This window comes from Anopheles funestus, chromosome 2RL (genome assembly GCF_943734845.2).
Source record: "Anopheles funestus chromosome 2RL, idAnoFuneDA-416_04, whole genome shotgun sequence".
In the NCBI taxonomy this organism is placed as follows: Eukaryota; Metazoa; Arthropoda; class Insecta; order Diptera; family Culicidae; genus Anopheles; species Anopheles funestus.
Window position 1 is genome coordinate 2,461,701 of NC_064598.1, and position 20,770 is coordinate 2,482,470.

The 20,770-nt window shown below is 41.4% G+C and overlaps 1 protein-coding gene across 1 annotated transcript in view; it reads left to right on the forward strand.

Annotated features, from left to right (window-relative positions):
- The first annotated feature begins 3,000 nt into the window (after nucleotides 1-3,000).
- Nucleotides 3,001-20,770, forward strand: part of LOC125762570 (nuclear pore complex protein Nup88) — a 50,207-nt gene continuing 32,437 nt past the window's right edge. Inside the window, exons 1-2 of the mRNA XM_049424813.1 lie at nucleotides 3,001-3,379; nucleotides 18,954-19,123. Coding sequence (XP_049280770.1) covers nucleotides 3,170-3,379; nucleotides 18,954-19,123 — 380 coding nt within the window. The 5' untranslated portion in view covers nucleotides 3,001-3,169. The remainder of the gene's footprint in view (nucleotides 3,380-18,953; nucleotides 19,124-20,770) is intronic.

Consider the following 20,770-nt stretch of genomic DNA (forward strand, 5'->3'; position numbering starts at 1 on the left):
CCCTCGCCAACGACTAACAAAATAGGGAAGATACGTCAATGACTAAGAACTGTCGAAAAATACATCAGGGAGGAATAGATATGTTTTATGAATGCCAACGCTAAAGTGACATCCTGACCCCGCTTGAAATCGCTTTCGTTTTCAGCGTGAGCTGACAAATGTGCTCCCTGGAAGGAAGAAAAATTGATACACGATGCGTCTCGAATGAGTGCACGTATCACGGGCAAGCATTTCACCATTATACATTTATGATGCCGACATCTCTCGATGGCCTTAGGTATCTTCGTTCCTTAGCGATTGATAGCAACCGAAACAGCTTAACAATCTTCTCGCAAATCCTCCAAACGATTCGACCGAAATTCAATCATAATATTTCTCTACCCAGGAATCGAATACGCATGGGATGCTGTGGATCATTCACGTTGGACGTTGACAAATGATACGTAAATGGGAATATTATACACATATCCGAGAGTATCATTCAAGGCCGGCACTCTGTACACTTGTTTGCTTTTTATAGTACTATGTCATACATTTTTTTTGCTGATTTACTAGAATTGAGTTATTTTGTGCTTAGTGTAATCAAGAACGTAAAATTCTTATATTAACAAAAACATCCGTAAAGAACAAAATGAAGATGCAATTGTATACCACTTACATTAACATTACGATGGTAATAACCTGGTGCTGTTGATTCGCAAACCTGTTTGCAAACTACGTAATTGTTCAGCAATCGTACGAAACACACTTTAATTGCTGGCTTGTGCAAAGCGTGGTGTTGGTATTATTGGCATGCAATTACACTGCGCAAAAAATCGATAAGAATGGAGCTAAAGGTTTCTATTAAATCCATTATGATGTTAACTTTATTTACTTAGCTAAATGTTTTCCTACATTTCTATGAAAAACATAATACTCAACCGAATTAGCTTCCCTTTCAATGAATCAACTGTTTTCTCTAAACTTTTAAAAATATTTTAAGTAAACCAAATGAATAATTTGCATAATTACACCGAAAAAGATCATTTGCATTTGATGATTATTCACCTTACACGTGTTTTGAAGAACTTTATGATGTATACCCCACCCTTTGTACGACGGTATGGTGTATTGCATGAATCACTTTTACAATTAGTGTTGAGTCAAGTCATAGATTTTTTTGAATTTTTTTATTTTTTTTATTTTTTATTCTTTTTTTATTTAAAGCATTATTTGAGTGAAAAGAAACTTATTGCAACCAATTCGCATCAAAATAAATCAATTTTTAAAATTTTGCTAAATTTACCCAAAAAAAACCAAGGCTAACCCCTTAGGAAATTTTCGGGTTTTCAGATTTTTTTTATTTTTTTATTATTTTTTATGCTTTCTTCTATTTAAAGCATTATTTGAGTGCAAAGAAACTTATTCCAACCAATTCGCATCAAAATAAATCAATTTTTAAAATTTTGCTAAATTTCCCAAAAAAAAGCTAAGGCTAACCCCTTAGGAAATTTTCAAGTTTTTAGAAGTTTTTTATTTTTTTCTTATTTTTTATGCTTTCTTCTATTTAAAGCATTATTTGAGTGAAAAGAAACTTATTGCAACCAATTCGCATCAAAATAAATCAATTTTTAAAATTTTGCTAAATTTCCCCAAAAAAAACCAAGGCTAACCCTTTAGGAAATTTTCGGGTTTTCAGAATTTTTTTTATTTTTTTCTTACTTTTTATGCTTTTTTTCTATTTAAAGCATTATTTGAGTGAAAAGAAACTTATTGCAACCAATTCGCATCAAAATAAATCAATTTTTAAAATTTTTGCTAAATTTCCCTAAAAAAACCAAGGCTAACCCCTTAGGAAATTTTCGGGTTTTCAGATTTTTTTTATTTTTTTTTATATGCTTTCTTCTATTTAAAGCATTATTTGAGTGAAAAGAAACTTATTGCAACCAATTCGCATTAAAATTAATCAATTTAAATTTTGTTGCAAAATTTCTCAAAAAAATGGCAAGGGGTACCCCTTATGAAATTTTCGAGTTGAAATTTTTTAATTTTTTTTTTGTGATTTTTTGTTCTTTTTTTACTTTTACGCATTATTTGAGCGAAAAGAAACATATTGCAACAAATTCGCATAAAAATTTATCACATTTATAAATTTTGCTAAATTACTCAAAAATGAGGAAAATTTTACATTTCCTCAAACAGGGTATGGAACTTGGTTCCTCGAATAACTTCTGGCACAGACATCTGAGGGCATGGAGGTCCAAGAAGAAAATGTAGCCATTGATGCCATCTATCGACCACAGGTTAAAGATTGGCGATTCGTTGGATACCGACCGAGTTATAGGCAAAACTTGGTGCAAAAATGAGCCTTATGAAATTTTTAAATTTTCATTATTGTTTTATTTTTTTAATTCTTTTTTAAATTTAAAACAATATTTGAGTGAAAAGAAACTTATTGCAACCAATTGGCATTAAAATAAATCAATTTAAATTTTTTGCAAAATTTCACAAAAAAATGGCAAGGGGTAAGCCTTATAAAATTTTCGAGTTGAAATTTTTTTAAATTTTTTTTTCTGATTTTTTATGCTTTCTTCTATTTAAAGCATTATTTGAGTGAAAAGAAACTTATTGCAACCAATTCGCATCAAAATAAATCAATTTAAATTTTTTTGCAAAATTTCCCAAAAAGAAACGTAAGGCCTTAGGAAATTTTCAAATGGGAATTCCTAGGTACCTCTTTCGCTCTTGACCCAACACTATTTACAATCATGTAATAAGAATTTCAAATTTAACTTATACATTGCAAAAAATGGTTTGCACTAAATGTTGAACACAACTTATTAAGATGATGATTTGTGTTAAATAGACACAAAAAAGCTTAGTCGTAACACGCTCTGTAGAACGTTTCATTTCGGTCATGTTTATTCGTCAACCGTTTGTTGTAATTTCAATTTGAATGTCCGTTACATTCGTGACGTTTCGAGCGGCGAGCAGTTCGAGCAGCTGCCAAGCACGAAAGTGCTCGAACAGAGCTGTCAGACGGAAACTCGCAGCAGTTGCTTGTTTGTTTACATTTTGTTCGGCTATGCATGTGCCGCTAAAGCGCGCTAAATTGTGATTTTACCCAGCAAGCGTTGTAATTCCAAGTGATAATTGTGTGCAGTGCAGTGATTAGAACCAGTGCATTAACATGGCTACAAAAACGGATAGTTTCGGGTTCAATGAAACGAAGTTGTTTCAAGTGGCCCGCGACTGTTCGCCGGACGATCATAAACATACGCAGAATCTGGTGGAATCGAAAGATGATATGTTGTTCGTTTGGAACGCGAAAAACTGTTGTGTTCTGGCATTGAACTGGCGAGCCGCAGCTTCCCGCAAGAAGGATAATCTGAAACACCAGGTAAATCGGACAGGGAAGCGATGAAGTTGATTGTTGTCTGTCTATACGCATAACCTCAAAAATCGACGTTATTCTGTCACCGGCTAGAAGGCAGGGGTTTTCGACATTAACTACCGTCCGTACGATTTTTGCTGAACTGGCGTAAAATTGTCCATCCAATCTGGGAACGCTAAATAAATCAGCATCGCGGTTCAAAGTCAGCCTCTAGTTTTCGATGCCGGCAATTTATCAAATAATAATGGATTATTTATCGGTCTAATTAGCTTTTATGGCCATAATCTTAAATTATATGCAATCGCGAGCGGCGGAAGGTCCTTGTGCCATGGCTCATACGGAAACGAATATCTGTGGTTCATTTCATTATTCGTCCACTTTGCCTATCGCCAGGGACGCTTTTTTTATTTTCGTACCTTTTTACCTTTCTACAATTTTATTTCCTTCTCGGCGTTACTGACCCATACCCCGTTTCGCCGTCGTGTGGCGTATGCGCTTGTTATCTCGTGGTCCGAAAGAACCGAGCACGAAAACGAAATTTCATTTCAAAACCCCCGTAGATTGTCCTTCCTCCTTCTTAGACATTCATTCGGCGAGAGCGATTTAAATTATAGGAAGGAAATTTTATTACTTTACGAGCAGCAGCAGCATGAGCAGCAGCGATCATGGAAGGAAAGTTTGAAAATAATGGATTTTCTCAAACACCCTCCTACTTCATCAAATCCGACACATACAATGCTCCATCTCTTCACCGCGACCGTCCGCACCAGGGGTCGATTACTTTCCTTTCCTTTTTTTTTAGCTTCTATAGCATTCTGGTACCTCAAGGCGAAATTACCAAGCACAGCAATGATTAACATTGGTGCGCCCGAGGGTGATCACATTGGCTATTTTTTTGTCATTTCTGTCCTGCCAATCCATAAAAATTGTATCATTTACCAGCGATGGCTGCGTCGCGGAAGTCGAAGCCCGCGCACGGCTGGATCATTATATCGAATGCTGTTAACTTAAAGGACCGATGGGAAGGCATGGCAACAAAACAGGTGATGGGACTGGTGTGATAAATAATGAAATGTTTTTTTTCCCTTAACCTACCTTGGCTAATAGAGCCGAAAGTGCTTAGGAACTGACATAAATCAGTTTAAAGATGATTTGTTTCGGTTTATCGCAAATAAGAGACAAATATTACTGTTTTAATGATGTATCTTTGTACAACTTGCTGTACCACATTCCATCGGTTCGTTGTGTAAAGTTGAAGCTCTTGAAATCAGAATGATAAAGTGTATTATAATTTTAACATACTTAAATATTACTGGTTTAAAACCCAAGCCAATAGCAGATCAAAGAAATGCTGTTGTATACGTTACCTTTTTTCCATAAACGATACGTTTGTTACATTGTAAATGAGAAGCATCCGGGGATGAAGCCAACAATTCACCGGAAGGTGACAACGACATGAGGGAAAACCCAATTCATCCCAAATGAAATTTTTAAAAACTTTTCCTTTTGGCCCGGTCTCCAAGCACACGGTTCCCGGCGTTGTTACCGTTTTCCTGTACACTATTTTCCTTGTATGTGTGCATGCGCACCGTTGCATCTACCTTTTTTTTGTAAGTGTCCGTGCGGTGGTTGGTTTATCATTCACAAATTTATGCTCTGGACGAGCGAATAGCAGCGGGCTCATAAATTTTCATCCCCAACCCATTTATAAAATTATAATTCCCCAAGGTGATTCCGCTCTGTCGCCGTGTGGCGCAAAGGATGGATGGGCGCGGAAAACCGACCACCGTAGTACGGTAATGTGATGTATCCACATCCTTCTTCTTCTCCCTTCAAGCCAAAATATCCGGTCGTTTTGGGTAGAGATTTTGATGCGACCTTGCACACCGGGTAGGCGCGAGCACTTTTTGCGCTTCATCCATCAATATGCTTCGGGATGTGATAATGATTATGTCACGTCGATCATCGGATTTAATGTGGCATTAAAACGCACGACCATGAAGCTAACGTACATGGACAACACCGCCAGCCAGTCGATGAGTTGGCCATAAAATCGTGGAAGCAGTAAAACAAAACCTTGCCGGAAGCGACACCAGAAAGCCTTAATTACGGAAGTATTAAGAAATTTCGCAACTGCACTAATAATAGTATCTCAAAAGTATAAATTGTACCCACACTCATCGTAATAATAAAATAATTCCTTCCCTCGCCGCAGCTCTCCAAGGGGTGCTTGTTTTGGTGCTTCCGATTCCCGGCAGATAGTTGTGCACGTATTTCTTGATCACCGAAAACGGACACCGTTCTGGTCCGCTAGGTCGTTGCGTTGTGCATCGGTACTGCTAAAACACGGAACTTTTCCCATTTCTTACTCCACCTCCCGGGGCGAACTATGAACCTGGCCGCCTTTATCCATGTCCGTTACTCCCAACAGCAGCTGCCTTTTCCTTTCCCCCAGGATCTGGTTCCACGCAAAAAAGTGCCAGCCAAAACTGCTGCCTGCCTGCTGTTGCCGGTAGTTCATTCTTTATATAATATTTTAAAAATTATCACTCTACTTTTATGTTCGTTCTTTGCCGAAGTTTTACGCCTCAATCCGGTCTTTTCTCCAGCTTCATCCGTACAACATGCACCGTTCAGGCTTCAGACACTGCACTGCAATCGAAAGGGCCAACCTTCGTCGAAGAGTGCGGCAGTGGCACTGCGCTTTGTCATGGTTTGCCATTTCAGCATCTTTGATATATTTACTGTCACCTTTTTGGATTTCTTTGCCAGGACGATATAGGATAGAGCCAGTTACCACCGACAGTGGTATTCAGAATTTCCGGGCTGTTGTTTTCCACATTTATCGTCACAGTTGAAATCACAGATAGTTTTTACGAATACATCATTAAAAGATTGTATTCCTTGATTAATACAATTTTAAGTCCTAAATAGGAAAAATACTAAACACTGGTTTCTTCGTTTGTGTGGAATTTATGTTTAACTTTTTCATCACCTTTACCTTTCTTGATGGTGGAAAAGGTTTTTGAGAACACGGGAAAAATATTGCTTCTTCCATGCGTTCCTACGGTCGCACCGGATGGCGATGATTTATATACGTATCTCTTGATTTCGGCTTCCGATGAGTGTTGCCGCCCGTTCATGTACAAATCCACGCTTGCCTGTCCCTTAGACCACTCGATGTCTAAAGCACATTTTTATTCCAAGAATACTAAAATCTTACCGCGCTTCGCGACGACGGAACGTTAGACGATCCATGGAAGATGTAGAGATATGAATGGAAGACATACGTCGAACCCTCCAGCCAGGGCATCTTGTGGCCTAAGAAGAAGAAAGTCGAAATAGTACAATCACGCACAGTGCAAGTGTTGAATAAGAAAATAGTGATGGAAGCCGTTTGTCTTGGGGGCGTCCTTTTATTTGCCTTCCGATTGTCGCTGCGTGAGTTTTTGGCATCCACTCGTGTCACATCCACGTCCTAGTTCTTTTGTAGCTTCTCGTAGGCATTCGATGAACAGAACAAGATTGCCTGTATGAATGGATTGAGAGGTTTGAGGTTTGCAGGAACCGAGGGCAAAGGTTTCCAATCTTGTGTATGTGATTTTTCGAGTGTCCTGATCGTCGCAATGAAGTTGGCCTGTGAAAATGTGCCCAACTTTGGGGTACAACATTTTGTAGAACAAATATGTCACACAAAAAGCACCGAACATTTTTCCCAAACCAATCTCATCTCCAACCCTCTCATACTGCTCATTCTTTAGTTCTATCTCTCGCGCTTTTCTTTCGTCAGTTTAAAAAAAATAAAAGCTTGTGGATCATTGGTTATCCTTTTCAGTAAGCGAGTCTCTGCGTAGAGTTAGAGAAAGAATTTCCTTCGGTCTAGCCACAACCAAACAAGACAATGATGATAAGATAAACCCTAAGCGGCCACGTACGGAAGTGAAAAGTTGAAGTCATCGCGAGTGTTGATTATTAGCTTCTTGAAGCCATGGAGAATGAAATAGATAAAAATGATCCTACAACCTATCATCAAACACAAGAAACAAAGCCAAAGCTGCTTCCCTCCTTCCCATTGGGGAAATGGATCAAATTCTCGCACACAATTCGGAGATGTTTGATGGAAAATTTTAGAACGGCTCCGTAGTTGAGCAAACCGGATGTGGATCAAAATATGATTGTGGCTCGGGGATGGAACTGTTTGTCGCGTGTGGAGCACATTGTCAATGTGTTGCCTTTGTTGTGTTGTGTGTTGAATTACGACGGCGGGGATATGAGATTAATAAGTAAACGGCGAAAAACTTTCCCGGACTTACGATTGTGAGTGGAGGCGATGAACAAATAAAATCTCTCCAAGAGCCGAGCTTACATATACGAGCGTGCAACAAGGTTACCACTGAACATGATGAAACCACGGACCTAAAGCGGATTGCTGTTGTGGTAACAATAGGATCGGCAGTTCCTAAATGAATCTTCTACTGCTTGACTTGCGGCCTTCACGATGGTGTCGATAAATAGCAATCGTCAAATTCTTCTGTGGCGAGATTATGAAGTGTTTGCTTATGGTTTCCATTGAAGGAAGTCTTCTGTATACAAGTGGTATGCCCTACCGTGGCTTACTGTATTTCCTTGTAAACCATGCTTTAAAAATGGTACGTGGAAACTAAACAATATAGTCCAAATAGCTCCATTAAAACTTCATTAGATGGTACTATGGTATGAACCCCATTTTCGCCACCATAACCGAAATATGAGCCACAAGTTCTTGATTATATTCCATATCCAATTTGTATTAAACACATTTTACAAAATTACATTTAATGTGTCAGGTTCGGCGGTACTTTTTTTCAATTTCATGAAAATAGTGCATCGTTGCGAAAAGATGCTTAAAAATGATCACTTACGCTCGTTGTTAGACAAAAGCAACAGCATCAAACGATTGCCATAACTGGCTCCAGCGGAGGCCAACCACCATGAAACCAATTTGCATGAAAAGCTCCGTACAGCGGGTAGGGCTTTTCCAGTAACCCGAACGAAAATGCAGCTAAAAAATGTGCAATAGAGGAAAATTGAATATTTTAAGTTTGCTAGCACATTCTTTCACCGTCTTGTGGGGACTTCCTGTTTCCTGCTTCATCTTAACGCCTAACACAAGAAAAACAATAATCGTAAATAGAGTTATTCTTCCCGTGAGCGCAGAATCTTCACATCATTGTCAAAGAGACAAACAAAACGACGGATATAATCAACAGTATTGTGGCCTTTTCGTTCATGCAAACGTTGACCAAATGTTCTCAATCATGTATGCATCATCGACCACAGAAACGAAGGTCGCATATTGAGCTCGACCGTATCTCACACCTTGGAAAGTGAATTCAGCCGACATGATCCAATTTACTCTCGGCTGTTTTTGGGAAGTCTTTGAGGGCCAGTTTCTCAAAGCCATCCGATTCTTGGCGACCCATTGGCCTTTACCCGTGACGCGTGTCCTTTCGCCGAGGGGACTGGTGCCTTTCTCATCATCATCATCATCTTCATCGACGTTGTAACACATTTTTGTTGCTTTTCTCTCCCACCCCGGGAGTCCCTAACGATATAATGATCTATTATTATGATTATGGTCAACGTCACCTTCGAGTGTGCAGTACCTTCCGCCACTTAGGCGTACTCTGTGAGGCTGTGGAACTGGACCATAAACGTAGCCCAGCGCACTGCTGAGCTCTGTGTAGTACAAAAATATGGTTCCTGCTATCTCTTCGATCATCAAAACGGGTCCCGGGAGGTGGTACGATGTTTCTGATACGTATCCATCATCTATTAACCAATTTAATTCACAGGCCATTTGTCAAGGCTGATGGGCAAACATCTGTTACTACATCCGGACGGCTTCCGGATGGATCGGATAATGGGCTAGGTGGGATGGGAATGGCACTCTGGTCCACTTTTTTTTTACGCAGCCCGTGTCGAGTCTCCTGGGAAACGTACGCTTCCGCCAGAAGGGAAGGAACAACCAGCGAGTTCCTGACGGAAACGTTGATTTGATTTTCCGTCATCATCCCTCCATCAATCGGTGTGTTTTGTATTTATCGCTCATTGTGAAAAGGAAGTGATGGCACCGGGCATTAATATTAGGAGCATAAAAACGTGCCCGTCTTTCTCTACGAAGGTGCTAAACATGTTCTATTGGATTTAGTGTTTTTCGCTTGCACTACGTGTGATCCACAAGATTTGTAAGGAAAGGAAAATAGTATTTTATTTTTTCCGATAATGGTCTTTAAGAAATTGGAATGATTGTTATCATAAGAACTTTGAGCTCCTCATAAGTTTCTTTCCTCATACATGAATTGTTGGTCGCTCTTTCGTCACTAACAATAATTGCATTCGCTGCTCAGCAAAACGTGTGATGTAATTGCCGCCAAAGTATCCTTTCTCGAAAACACCACAAGCACACGAGTGTTGCGCCTTTTAGGTGGTTACTCCTGGAACGATGGCAGGGCTTTCCATTGAATTACGAATACCGCGAGCACACCAGTTGGCCAACCGCGCAACCCTGTGAACTTCGATGAAGTGGAAAATTCAAGTTCTGTTCCATGTTCTTTCATCCCTTTAGCGAGATAATTTCCATACCTGTGTCGAGTTTTGCGCCAAACAGACGGAAACTTCTTGAGTGCGCGGGTTTTGCACTTCCGCAGCTGCTGCGTTTTGATGCTTTGTAATTTTATTTATTTCTTGCATGTTTGTAGTTTCCATATCGCGCACCCACCACCGCGAGAGTCTTGCCCCGACGAACGTTTTCAATGAGGTCACCGTTTAAGGTGGAGGCTGTTGAAGTGCTGTGGAATAGGTTTTGCTTTGGTGATTTTTTGGTTTGCATCGTTGTTTTTTTTGTTTTCCTTTACACTGTGTTTTACCATCACCGATGATGCACTGCAATGTGGTACCTGTTCCTGCGGTTTCCACGATGGAGCAGAGGGTCTTGTCGCACTTGGGTGCTACAAATCTCCAACCGATTTATGATTATAATTATTACCGACCGAGATCTTTCCGTCCGGTTCCGGTTTCCTGTTTGAGCTGCTGGATTCGGATTCGCCGGTCTGGCTGGAGCAGTGCCGTCGATCGCACTCCTGTCAGCCAGGAAGCAGCAAAGCAACCGCAACGCGCGGGACCACGGTACGGTGAAGGCCAAAGAAAATTCCACCTGCGGAAGTCAAAGCATCGCGCAAGAGGCCTTCATGCATGCACAAGTACACACTCGTGCCGGGTCGGTGTTCGTTTTCGCTCACACTTTCCGTCTGGTGGGGATGTGGATTTGCGCGGTTTTTTCACCATCACTTCCCCACACACGATCACCGTAAGGCAAACGACGGGAACCAATTTCATCTATACCAACACACATCCGGTTTCATTCATTCTGTCCACCGCATGATTTCTTCCATCCAGCAACCGGGCAAACGGGAGTAAAACGCCGCATGGCCCATCAAGTCCACCCAAGCCAAACCATGTGTCTCGAGTATCGTCATATCAGCCTGTTTCGTCGTCCTGTAACCTCCCGGGGGCAATGGAATCGCTCCCTTTCGCTGGCTTTTACTTTCCCTCTGCTACCGCGTTTTCGGCGGTTTCGCGAATGATGTTGGGCGCGTTTTCTGCCACCTTTTTGATTCCTGCAGTTGCTGTGATTTTTTGTTTGTCCTTTTGCTGTTAGCGGCCCGTTTTGTTTGATGTGATTTTTACACCGCCAACCATCAGTCGGCCAGTGGCGAGCGCCGTCGTAGTGAAGAGTGTAGCGTAGCAAACAGCAAAGAAATTCCGTTTTATCGCGCCACTTGAAAGTGCAGTCAGCACAGGTATAATTATATTTTCCGTTTATTTCTCCTTTTTTTTGGTCCTTGTTTTGCTGTTCACAAGCTTCGAACAGACGTACGGTTTTCTGTCTTCATTTGCTGCACCTTCAAGGGTTGTTGAGGATGTGAATGAGAGAAAAATTGCCGCTCAATTCCGGTTTAGTTTCGATTTTTGCATTTATCCTTCCTTAAGGTTGGATATTTGAGTGATAAGATTTGATACATACACATGTTGTTTCAAAAGGGTCCTTTTCTGATGTTTTTTTTTGAATATTAGAAATAAAAAATATTGGTTCGTTTATTTGTTTATTTCTATCACAAAGAAAAACGGCATTCAACAATGTGTAACAATTATAATATATTCTTAAAAAGCTTTTTTGTTTTTAATTTCCGAATACCAATCGTTCACTGCCGGAAGTCAATTGGAGGTGAAAACTTATTTATGATGGTGTGAAATTAACGCTTATACTTCCGGCGCCCTTAAAAGTTCAGATTAATTAATTTAGTTCCTCGTTGCTGGTTCGCCCTTTTTTCTGCTGTTGTTAGTTTCGTTGTTTATTTATTTACCTGCATTTTATCATGAACTTTTCTGTTGGTAAACAATAATTAAAAAAAAAACTCATTTTCCATTACATTCAATCTTCACGCTGGAAGAGGGAGAAAGTAACAGCAGAAAAAAAAAAATCTCATAACGAGGTGTGAAATTCAAACTAAATTAGAAAGGATTCATCAACACCGTCACGATTCGGTGATCTCGCCAGCAATGTTTGAAGGGCAAAACGCAGTCAATGAGCAAGAAAAGTAGACTTCTCCTTCCGTCCTCCAAACAGTTCCGAAAGGTGTATCGGACGGAGCGAAAGCATAGAAGAAGCGCGATTATTGGCTTCTGCAATGACTCGAACAGCGCTCGAACGGATGTCCTTCGGAATGGAAGAGAGAAAAAAAATGCAAATTTCGTGAAAATATTCTGCACCGGGGAGGACGATTTGTTGATGATTTTGTTTTATTTTATTTTTTTTGTTTTCCTTTCTATGGGTTTCTTTCAATAGCATCTATGGGGAGTGTTTGCAGTGAAAGAGTTTACCCAAAAAGGATTCACTTCGATTCGCGTCAACACGTACGCGCGGAAGGAATGCTCGAAAGGGTGCATAAATTGGCATTCAAACGAAATTGTTAGCTATTTATTATTTTGTTAAGTGATGCTGGAGGTTTTTTTTCATCTCCCTTTTTGGGTGTACGCGTGTAGTATGGTGCTGGTCCATGTCCTGCTTTCTTCGATATAAACGATTCACTTTATCGGACATTTGCTTTCCATGTCTTCATGGTGCATGTTTAGGGAAATTCAAGAACGGCGTTCATTTGGAGTGTTGAAAATAATATATTTACTTTGTAATTGAAACAATATCTATTGTTGTCCCTATTCCGGTGAGAGAGGAGAACAAGAAAGGAATTCCGATTAGCTCAACCAGCAAACGAAAAAAGTGTTAAACTAAACAAAAGCAGGACTTCTAGTCAGACAGCTTCTTTCCACTTCGACAAATGTTTCGCTACGCCAGAGGGAAGAGTACGGATGGATAGTAATGCCGGCAAAATGCATAATAAAGTTTTATGGAGCGCAATGCTGCTCCAAACAGCATTTTGTTTTTGGTTTTTCCCTTGCTGTTTCTTCGAATTTGGATCACATTCAGCTAATTCTGTATGTTGCAATTCAATCGTTTATAAGATTGTTATGTAGCTGTTTACTTCATTCGTCGGGATGTAAAAATTGATGCCCCTCAAGTTTGCTTTTGCTCCAATGGGAATGGTGGATATCAAATTTTACGACACTAGACGACGTCAGTGAACTGTAATACTTATGCTAACTGAAAGCTGTAAAATGTATGACTTATGGACAAACATTGACGAGAGTTGGAAGCGAAAAAGTTTTCCCTGCAAAAATCGAGCAGCAACGTGTCCAAGTAACGAGATCTTTCATTTAATAGATCGTTGAATCAAATGTGTAGTTTATTGCAAAGCTACAAAACAATTTGGCCCCCTTTTACATTATGTATTCTCTGAGATTGCAGGAATTTTGCTGGGAAATGAGGTTTGTGTTATTCTCGGGAAATTAAAATGCAATTTTCTGTTTGCTCCTTATTATTTTTGTGTGATTCAGTACAAACATGTCACTCCCGTCCGGTGGTTGGAGATGGCACAAACAACTCGACGAAAGTTCGAGTTCAGCGCAGCTAAGTGCTGTACTAATCCCGATAGCATCTAATATACGATTCCGAAACATCGCGGTTCATTCTTCGATATGACGGTGTGACGAGTTGGGCGAATGTCTCAGGCACGCTCAGGCGAGGGTTGAATGGGCGGAAGCAGTTCCTTTCTTGCTCGCTGTGCCATCCGGTGGTGTTTCTGTTTTGGGAAAGAAAAACAAATTTTTAATTGGGAATGTTCAGCGTGGATAATCACGACATGTGCATGCGAAGCGGGTGGAAACCGGCTCCGACTGTTCCGGCACATCCTGCGGGAACCGTCCCGGTCCGTAAGCGCACAACAGGATCCATTTCGTACCGCACACATTGTTGCTTGCATGCTGAAGAAGGTTAATTTTGTCGCTGGAAAAGACGAACGACGAAGCATGATATGCTTCTGATGATTATGTTGATGCTGGTTGTTTTATGTTGCGACTGTACAATGAGGGATGGCCGGATTGCCTGGTTGGAGGTATGGAAGCGTAAGGAAAAGGATGAAGTGAACAAATTTTCCGCTTACTTTCCTGTTGCTTGTTCGTTTATTTTTTTTCTATGCGTTTTCCACCACACACACACCTACACATACACGCATGTACCGAAATCTGCGACCATCCTTCTGCTGCATCGCCGCTTGATGAGGGTTTTCTTTCGTGTCATACCCAAATGCATTCGTCTCGCCTTAGGGACCATCGGATGATACCAACCCATATTGGGGTTCTCTTCATCCCACGCTCATTGCCCTCATGCGCTTCAGCTTATCAGCAACCAGTCCTTATTAGGCGGGCATATGTATTATAATAAATAATTTTCGAGATTCCTTCTGGTGGAGAGGGTAAAAAGCCGTGTTGGACACATTGCTTGCTTCAGTTCGCTTCCACGGAGGCGAATAAAGATGAAAAGTAGCGGCACCTGCGGGATCTACAATCGTTCGTCACAAACAACATTCCGGCAGATGGAGGCGCCCGGTGGCACTTTGCATTGGACGCATGGTTTGTCGGGAATAGTGCACTTCCTCTCACGCGGGCTGCACTGATGAGTTCGTTTTCCGTTGCTGCACACGGTCCTGCATCGCCGTGACGTTTGTGAACCCATTGCCGATGGATTCTAGCAGGAATAGCAGCCTTATCTGACACGAAAACGATTATACAAAAAATAGTACCAAGTAAGACTAAAAAGCATGGCATGGCAAGGTACGGTAGCGAACATTCTTCCCAGGATGTTGCTCCGGCTGTTTTGTTGTCTTCTCACATCCCACAGTTGCAAAAAAAAAACCATTGGACTATTTGGCTTTGCTGCTTAAACAGTAGGGTGTGCTGCACCTTCCGTCGTGCATCTTCCATCGCGATGAATTATAAAAATGGTATGTCTTATCCTTAAGGCGAAGAAAGCAGACTTTTAATTCCAGGTTAATACAGGGAACACACCAACATGCAATGAATGGAACGTGGCGGGCAAAAACACAGCCACCCCGGTATGTATCTTCGGTTCTCGTTTCGAAGTACATGCCACGGCACTCCATCCCGCTTGTTTCCTCCCTTAGAAACTACCAGCACTGCACAATGGATCGTATATGTTTATGCAGGCAAATTATATAGACCCCAGAGCCAAAGGCTCTCTCTCTTCGGTTGGAACCGAGACCGATTTCTCCCCCCCCCCCCCATTCCCTTTGGTCGCCCTTTGCGCCCACCTCTGATAGGTTGTTAATGATAAAAAAAAACCATACTCACCTGCCCAAGTGGACGCCTTCGTCCGTAACCACAAAATGGATTTGGTCGGGCGTTCGGGATACGGCAGCGGCAAACAAGAAACGTTCGCGAAGTTGTACCGGATCGGTCGGGGTTCTATTATGCTTCTGACAAAAAATCTGATAGGTGAACTTGTTTCTCGGCTAATGGGAGCTGATGTTTCGTTAGATGAATTCCAGTGCAATGTTCGCCGCGAGCAGGAGCCGAGAAATTGTGGAACGGCGATAAGCATGCCAGCGTGTATCATACACTGAGTTTATTTTTGTCTTCGGAAAGATTTTGTCTTTTTTCTTTCTTTTCGTGTGTTCTAGTTAGAGAAGTGTAATGCAAGATTATCATTAAGAAACATGAGAAAATTGCGATGCAGTACGAGTTTGTGCAGAACTATACGTAGAGTAATATTGACTCTATTCACCCGACTTGGTAATATTATCGATTAATTTGAATAATAGAAACACCGTTTTTTTATCAAATGCAGTTACTAGAATTCGACAAATCATTTTCCTTATTCAAGAAAATACCCTTTTACCCTTTTTGCTTCGTTTTTTTGTCACGTTACCGATCGACGAAAAATTTAGTCCCAAGAGCGCAAGATCCATAATGCTACTGGGAAGCCTTTCGTCCCTTGTGTAATATACTTCTGGCTCGTTCTTTCAACGTCGTTTCATCCTGAACGGGAGCCTCCTCGCATATTATCGATCGATATCTTCCCCCCTACATCAAACGACATAAAATCGACGTCTGAACCAATCGCTGATAAGTGTTGGCTTGCATCCGCTCGGATGCTGCCCCATGATTGGTGGCAGTGTGGATACATAGAGAGAAAGTCGAAGAGAATGGCATAGGAAACTCCCTTTGGAACGGTAAAGTCCCCCAAAAACGCCAGACCAATATAAATCAGTGATCGATTGGTTTTCAATTTTTCAAGCGCAATCGCAAACGAGCTCTCTAAATACTCCCCAGTCAGTGAAGGGCTTTTATGGGGAACAAAATAGTATTTTGGAGCTAAAGAGACCTCAATGCCGGTAAGAATGTGCTGAGTTAGATTAGAGTTTCATAGATTATGAATTCAAGTAATCAAAGTTGTTTGAAATCTCCATTGAGAAGCCTTGGGCAGATTTGGTAATCCATTTGGCTGGTGTACTTTGCAAAAAATTTGCTCAGTTGCCTCGTTCGGGGAGTTGCGGCAATTCGTCGGAATTCGAAATGAAAACGTATTTCATTACAAATCATGCTTTTGTTGAACATGTTGCTGTATTCGCGCGAATTCCATGTATTTCTTTCGACAATTAGAATGACATTCATGATCACTTTTTTTTTATTTCTCCGTAAGAAGGAAATGAAACGAAAACGCTAAAAATGGAATGAAATGTTTCGCTTTCTTCCTTCCGGCGCTTCCTCTGGGGACCATCCGAAACAGTCAGGAAACTGGCCGTACGCAAACGGCGTCCATCGGCTCGGTTTGACCTCCATGCATAAATTATTGGTGAAAGTTTGTCATTTTTTGGCGCAATTCCTCCCGTCTCGTGTCTCGTGAGGACAGCCGCCCTTATTCTCGTCCCGTATCTGGTCGAATTCGATTCCGTCATTTCGCGGCGCAATGCCCCATGGCCCAAGGCTTGCATTCAGGCAGTGCTAAGGTTTTTCATATTTTTTTTTCCCTGGCGTGAATGGAAAATTAAAAAATAGACACTTAATTTTTACGTCTTTGTCGTCCCATCCAGCGCAAGGTGAACCAAATTCCACCTAATGGCAGCGAACGATGGCAAATGCGAAGGAGACGCCACAGGGATGCACAAATAGATTGACTAATGTATATACATTATTTATATCGTTTCTTTTCGCTTTTTCTTTTCGATGTGTCTTAGAGAGTAGTTACTTGTATTTCTGATATGCTTTTTTTTCGCCCAGTATTTTTATTCCCCTGTAAACCAGTAAAAACCGGAGGATTTAAAATCAATTTTTTGTTGTTTTGCCAGGGGAAAAGTTCTTTCTCTCCTGCGCGTGACGGAAGGCAAGGTGCCATTGGGACATTAGCAAGAAAGGACAACAAGTAAAGCGCTCAACGGCCCCTAAGAGCGGAGATTTTTTTTTCGTCTTCTACATTGTTGCAATCCTTAAAGGTAATGTAATTTCACCCACGATGGTCGGTACCATCAAATTGAAACGAGGCAATATCGGAGCTTCGGAAGTTCGCGCAAGATAAATCGATGGACGCTTAGGTCGCAAGGGTGTACGTAAGGTCGGACGAAACAAGGGGCCGATTACTTTACCGTTACCGAGCGGTGGCCGTGTTTTTGTGATTTTTTTTTACTATCTCGCAAAACGACAAGGTAATGGAGATGTTAATATAGCGGAAAAATATATCCACGACCGAAGGAACAACAACAGTCTCGGAGAAGAATGGGGGGAAAATCATACACAGCATAAGTACGCTTCGGACAAGGTAGAATGATGGAATGAAACAAGAAAATCATCATGTAAATGAAGGGATAGACGTGGCTAACGATAAAAAAATAGATAAGGCCACTGCAGCTCCGAGAAAGACATCTTTCCATCGTCTTGATTGTATCGTTGAATCGGCGATCAAAATATTTTAGCTACAGGAACGTTAGAAGATGGGCGAAAAACATCACTTCGTTCGAGAATTGGGATAAATAATCAGTTAATGGACATGATGATGCTCTACGATCCTTACGTCGTTGTAGTTGTTTGTATTGATTTTATACGGTGTGTTAAACCTTTAGTTGATTGTTCAAAGTGTAGCAAAGCTAAACATTCGCCGCAGATATACCGATATATGGCGGCCATTATTCATTGCAAGTTTGGTTTAACTTGAAACAGTTCTACAAAACATAAACAGGGAGAATTTTTTTTCACTCAACCCTGACAGATGCGCTTCAATATATCAATCTTTAATGGTATGCTAACGCCGAAATGCTTCATGGCTCATTCGTCTCCCACCGTTCAGCTCAATGACCAAAAACCGACATTCCCTTCGGACAGCGGCGTTCTTTTCGTAATTGAATCGTTCTGAATATTCTTTAATTAGACGCCATTTTCTCCCAACAATGTGCTCGTTTTCTTTTTTTTGCACTTCATTTCCGTGAGCCGCCCAGTCTTCGGGCAGGGGGTTTGAACACATCGATACAATTTCTCCACTTTCGAACACACAGTTTATTAGCAGTCTATATCTATTATTCATATTTATGGGCCAACATTAAAAAAAGTCCCTATCGAATGGCTCAGATTCGGAACCTTCTCCCAATTGCGACGATGTTCCAGCTGCTGTCGACGAACCAAAAGTGCCCGAGGGAAATGAGGCAACATCGGCTACGGCTAACATCATCCCCCCGCAGTAGTACTTGTGTGGAAAAAGGATCTTCATTAATGAATTACGACCACACGGAGGTCGATGGGTTTTGGGTGCGGTGGTGGCTGAGTTTGTCGTTATAATTCAAAATTTTTATTGCTACCTCTTGTTTTGATACGGCACCGGAAGAGGAGAAGTGGGAGGCGTAGGGAGGGGGAGTCACGAATCGTGGCTATGAAAGAAAGTTTGAAAAAGTTGGAAAAGGAAGTTGGAGCATAAAGATGGCAAGCGAATTTGAATCGTAGTTTAATTACCACCAAACCTCAAACCATACTTATATAAGAATTTGTTTGTCAACGCTATTAGTAGGTTTTTTCGCCTTTTTTCCAAAATGCCACATTTTAACTGTCTTTCCATTACCTTTTCATTTTCTTACCTCTGCAGACGCTGATTCCATCGGCACCGCAAAACTTCACCGTGGAAAAGATACTACCGTCCACGGACGGAACCTTTCTCGCGCTGGCCGGTCCAAAGGGTGTTTCCATTATCGAATTGCCCCGGCGCTGGGGACCTAACGGTCAGTACCAGAATGGCAAGGAGTGCATCATCTGTCGGTAAGTAAACTCTTTCTTCTATGGAGGTCTTTGTCCTTCGAAAAATTGGATCCGAGATAGAACCATTCATTTGATAGTGCCAAACTGCTGGGTGAAAAGCACTGGTTGTACTCTGTGTATTCGCCCAAAGGGGGTGACCACCGTAAGAATTAGCATAGAAAACCCATAACATTAATTCCTTTCGCGGTGATGCTAGAATTGCTTACCAGTTCGGCCAGTTTCTTCCTGGCCGACAGCGGACAAAACACTACAACCCTTTAGTTATCAAACCAACTCTCGGCCTACGCGGGAAAGCGGGAAGCTTCCCGAGTTCGGCAAAGTTGAGAGTTCGTCGTTTACGGTCACCGAACAACCTCCGGAAACCAGCAAAAATTAATACCTAATAAGAATCAAGTGGACTTAATTTCCAGTTGTTTATTTTTATTTATTGCCGAGAGTTTTCCGAACCGAAACTCCATGTCCCCCATTCCCGTGCCTTCGAGCAAAGTGAAGGTGACAGTCTCCTCCTAAACACTGAAGGAGCGAAGGATTAGCGCAAATCTTGTTCCAGACAATTTGAAACGAAAGGATTTCCGCGCCGGATCTGATATTCCCACTCTCGTCCATACACACACACGCGCGCAAAATCGTACACACCCACACCTAACTGGTTCCCGATACACTGAATTACGTCTTTTTGTTTGGTTTCGCATTCAGCAGCAAACGTTCCACTCCCCTTATACATCGCTCGGAAGTAAAACACATTTTCTACAAAAGAAAAACAACGAAAGTCAAATCCTTGCCAGGCCTTCGCACTGAAGCGTTTGCCAAAGATTGGAGCGGTCGGGGCACGTTTGACGGTTTCAGTTGCAAAGCGTTTTTGTGCTCCTGCTCACCAAAATGTTCATCTAAATTTCATTTGATTTAATTTTAATTAGATTTCTATGTTTAACTAGCAAAAGCTACACACACGTACGTTTGCACATCGAGAGCCGTCTGATGTGTATCACAAAGGCACATCCGATATGTGTGGGGGGTGGAAATTAAGTTCAGCGTCAAGAGCCACAGCCGGGTTTTGCGAAAACATTCCGTACGTACCGATCTTTCCAAGTGAAAATTGAAGTCGTTTTTCCGATGGCTGGTTTTCTACACCAGCACGGAAAAACAGGGCTGCGGTGCAGAGAAAAGAAGGCACAACTTTGCTAAACTAATACTCGGGGAACTCATTTGTGTCATAATCGAGTCGAAGAACGATTAGCTTTCGGAGAAGCTTTTCATCGTGGTTCATAAAACGTGGTAAGGAGAGCAACGAAACGAAAAAAAAAAATACAACCTCTCATCTCCCGAATAAGCTCATTGCCGCAAATAAAACAAGAAAAAAAAAATCTTACCTATTTGACTTTTGCCTCCAAAAGTCTCGCACCCTTTTGCCTTTGACCCGAACTGCTGCTGACTAGCATCGGTCGGTGGTAAATAATTGCATAGCTGGCTGCTATTGGAATTAAAACTTCCCCGAACACATATACGAATTTGAATAAAACATTAACCGGCATGCCGCTCATGGATGTTGATGCTTGGCAATGGATGATTGGATATGTGTTGAGATCGCTATGATTCGGTTGATGCAATTTGCACACACACGCGCGTTTGGTACATTTTGCCTTAATA